Source organism: Cebus imitator, unplaced genomic scaffold (assembly GCF_001604975.1).
Source record: "Cebus imitator isolate Cc_AM_T3 unplaced genomic scaffold, Cebus_imitator-1.0 Scaffold94, whole genome shotgun sequence".
Taxonomy (NCBI): Eukaryota; Metazoa; Chordata; class Mammalia; order Primates; family Cebidae; genus Cebus; species Cebus imitator.
In genome coordinates, this window is record NW_016107409.1 from 1433102 (window position 1) to 1436146 (window position 3045).

At 42.1% G+C, this 3045-nt stretch overlaps 1 protein-coding gene across 1 annotated transcript in view; it reads left to right on the forward strand.

The window, feature by feature from the left end:
- EBPL (EBP like) overlaps positions 1-1495 on the forward strand; it is a 30419-nt gene extending 28924 nt beyond the window's left edge. The window contains exon 4 of the mRNA XM_017535890.1: positions 833-1495. Within this exon, the coding sequence (XP_017391379.1) occupies positions 833-1073 (241 nt within the window). The 3' untranslated portion in view covers positions 1074-1495. The remainder of the gene's footprint in view (positions 1-832) is intronic.
- Positions 1496-3045: the final 1550 nt, after the last annotated feature.

The window sequence follows — 3045 nt, forward strand, 5'->3', positions numbered from 1 at the left end:
AAAAAAAAAAAAAAAAAGAAAGATAAAAAATTATCGATCCTATCACTCAGGCTCTGAGAGACTATTAAACTCTCCTCCCTTCCTTCCTTTTCTTTCCTTAGGGACAAAGTGGCCTGGGGTGAATAGATTGCTATCCTGAGATGATCCTAAAACAATGTCAAGTAGGCACAGCTGCATGCAATTTCCCACCATCTTATAATGAAGAAGTCTTCTTTAAAGCTTCCTTCCCCACCCAATTTTAGAGAGAGAGTTAGCAATAAAAATTCAATTTTTCCTTGGTACTTTGACATATTTTTCACTCCGTGACCTTGGTTGCAAACTTAATACATGTGCTCATGTGTTTATTATTTGAAACATTTGTAATATTTGCATTGTTGAGCATTTACTTGCCCAGGGCTTGGCCCTTTATCCTCATTATCTCCTTTCTTCTGTGCTACACTGTTTGAGAAAGGGGTTATTAGTCACTCTCCCCTTATATAATGGCTTTTGGTGAGGATCACTGTCAGGCCTCTCTGTGCTAAGTCAGATGTGACCTCACAAAATTTTCCTAAGAATGGGTCAGGGTACATACAGCCCTGAGGGTTCTTATTTAACTCTGAATAATCTTCTAGAAAGGGCAGTGTTATTCGTCTAAGGAAAGAATTGAGCCTTCATTAATTAGATTTACTTGCCCCCATCAAAATAGCACCACCCCGACACCTGAGGCCCAACTTCAGATCGGTTTTCCATAGCAAAGACTATTGATGCTGCCATTACAGCCAAGATGTCACGACTCACGATGCCACGCTGTGCCAAGCTGGTGGTTCATCCCGGGCTTCTTTCTCTCCAACAGGCATTTCCTGCAGATCACCCTGTGCGTGTGTGAGCTGTACGGCTGTTGGATGACCTTCCTCCCAGAGTGGCTCACCAGGAGCCCCAACCTCAACACCAGCAACTGGCTCTACTGTTGGGTTTACCTGTCTTTTTTTAATGGTGTGTGGGTTCTGATCCCAGGACTGCTACTTTGGCAGTCATGGGTAGAACTCAACAAAATGCATCAGAAAGAAACCAGTTCAGTGAAAAAGTTTCAGTGAATTTTCAAAACCATAAACACTATGCTCTGACTTTTTGAGCCAGAATGAATCAAATGTTTTTGTTTGCCCAAAATGTAATACATTCAGTCTACACTTTCTTTTTGTATTTTTGCTCCTGAACAACCTGTTTTAAATTGGTTTTAAGGCGACCCGTTTTCATTGTGGTGGTGGTGTCCAATTAAATGGTGAGACGGGGAAAAGAGAACAAGTCAAACTTATAATAATAACACACTTAATTATACATTTTATGTCTGGCATTGTTCCACAATAGTAAAACCAATTGTCTTAGAATACTCTAGTGTTACATTAATTTTTTATTCCAAAGGACATGTTCTTCCCTCATCTTTTAATCCTCTCACTAGACTTTTTTGGTTACCAGTGTGAAACCAGAAATGAATTGAAAAATTCTGTTTTTATATTTATACTGTTTAAAATTTGTGAACCCAACAAAACATAATAGGAGCTGGTGAGTGGGCTAACTCCTCTTGAGTAAATGGGTAGACGCGGGGGGCCCACATAGACAAATGATTGATTTATGTCTGTCCTTTTTCAAGGAGGAAGATTGGAGATGCCTTGCAGAAATACATAATACTTGATGATAAAAAGTAAATCAGGAAATAGGAACACAGGGAAAGTGAGAGTGAGAAATAATAAATATGCAAAATGCATGCCCTAACCTTCTACAGAATTGAGAGAAGGAAAGCACCAATTAGGCACTTACCCCTCAGCACCAAGAGGGAGACATGATTACCCTCATTTGGGCAATGGACTTAGCAGTTCTGTGGTGGCTGAGGAGCAGGTACTTTAACGTGTTCAATCCTCACCTGTCTTACTGAACTCTCAGCTCACAGAGCTGATCTCTGCCTTGCCCAGCACATAGACCAGGCCCTTGGTATGTTGTGGCGGACGCTGTAGCTCTGATAGTTCAGTCTGTGTTCCACTCCCTTCTAGGCTGGCTTCCTACCATGCAGAAGGTCCCAGATGCCAAATTAGTTTTACCTTTCGGAAGTACTTGAGATTTGGAGAGTGAAAATATAGAGGCCATTTTCTACTATTTCCTTTCTTTCTCTCTTTCTCTCTCCTGTCTTCTTCCCTCCCTTTCTCTTCCTCTTTCCCCCCACCACTGCCACACCCACTCTCTCTCCTTCTCCCTCTTTTCTGTTTTGTGCAGACAAGTAAGGTGATGGAAACGTGAGAGTTTGGCATTAGTATACCAAGTGTCCAACTCCCTGGGTGTCAAGAGGCAGTCGTGGCTGGGCAGCAGGAATAAAGGGTCGGTACGCTGAGTAGACTTAGTAGTGGCCTCATTGGTAGTGCTGCCCTTGGGGGTGGTCCATTCTGTGGTCATCCCATAGTCATCTCCAGGTCTTAGCTAAGCATCTATATCCTGTAACCCAGCAATTTGACTCCTAGGTACGTACCTCCCAGAAATGCTTAATATATGCACCAAAATGGCAGCATTATTCATAATGGCCCCAGACTGGGAACAATCTAAATGAATAAGTTATGGTATGTATATAAATGGATTACTATACAGCAATGAAAACTAACAACCAGCTGGGCATGATGTTTCATGCCTGCAATCCCAATGCTTTGGAAGACCAAGGCAGGAGAATCACTTGAGCCCAGTAGTTCAAGGCTAGCCTTGAGCAACATAGTGAGACCCTCACTCCACAGATGAAAAAAAAATTAGATTTGGCAGTGCTTGTAGTCCTAGCTACTCAGGAGGCTGAGGTGAGCCTCCTGAAGTCAAGGCTACAGTGAGCCGTGATTGCACCACTGTAGTCCAGCCGGGAAGACAGAGCAAGACCCTGTCTCAAAATAAAAAAGAAAACAAACAACTTTCTGCTACTCATAACAGCATGGAGGAATTTCGCAGACATAATGAGGAGCAAAAGGAGCCAGACCAAAAGAATCCGTATTCTGTGATTCTATTCATGTAAAGTTTAAAAACAGATAAAACTAATCGATG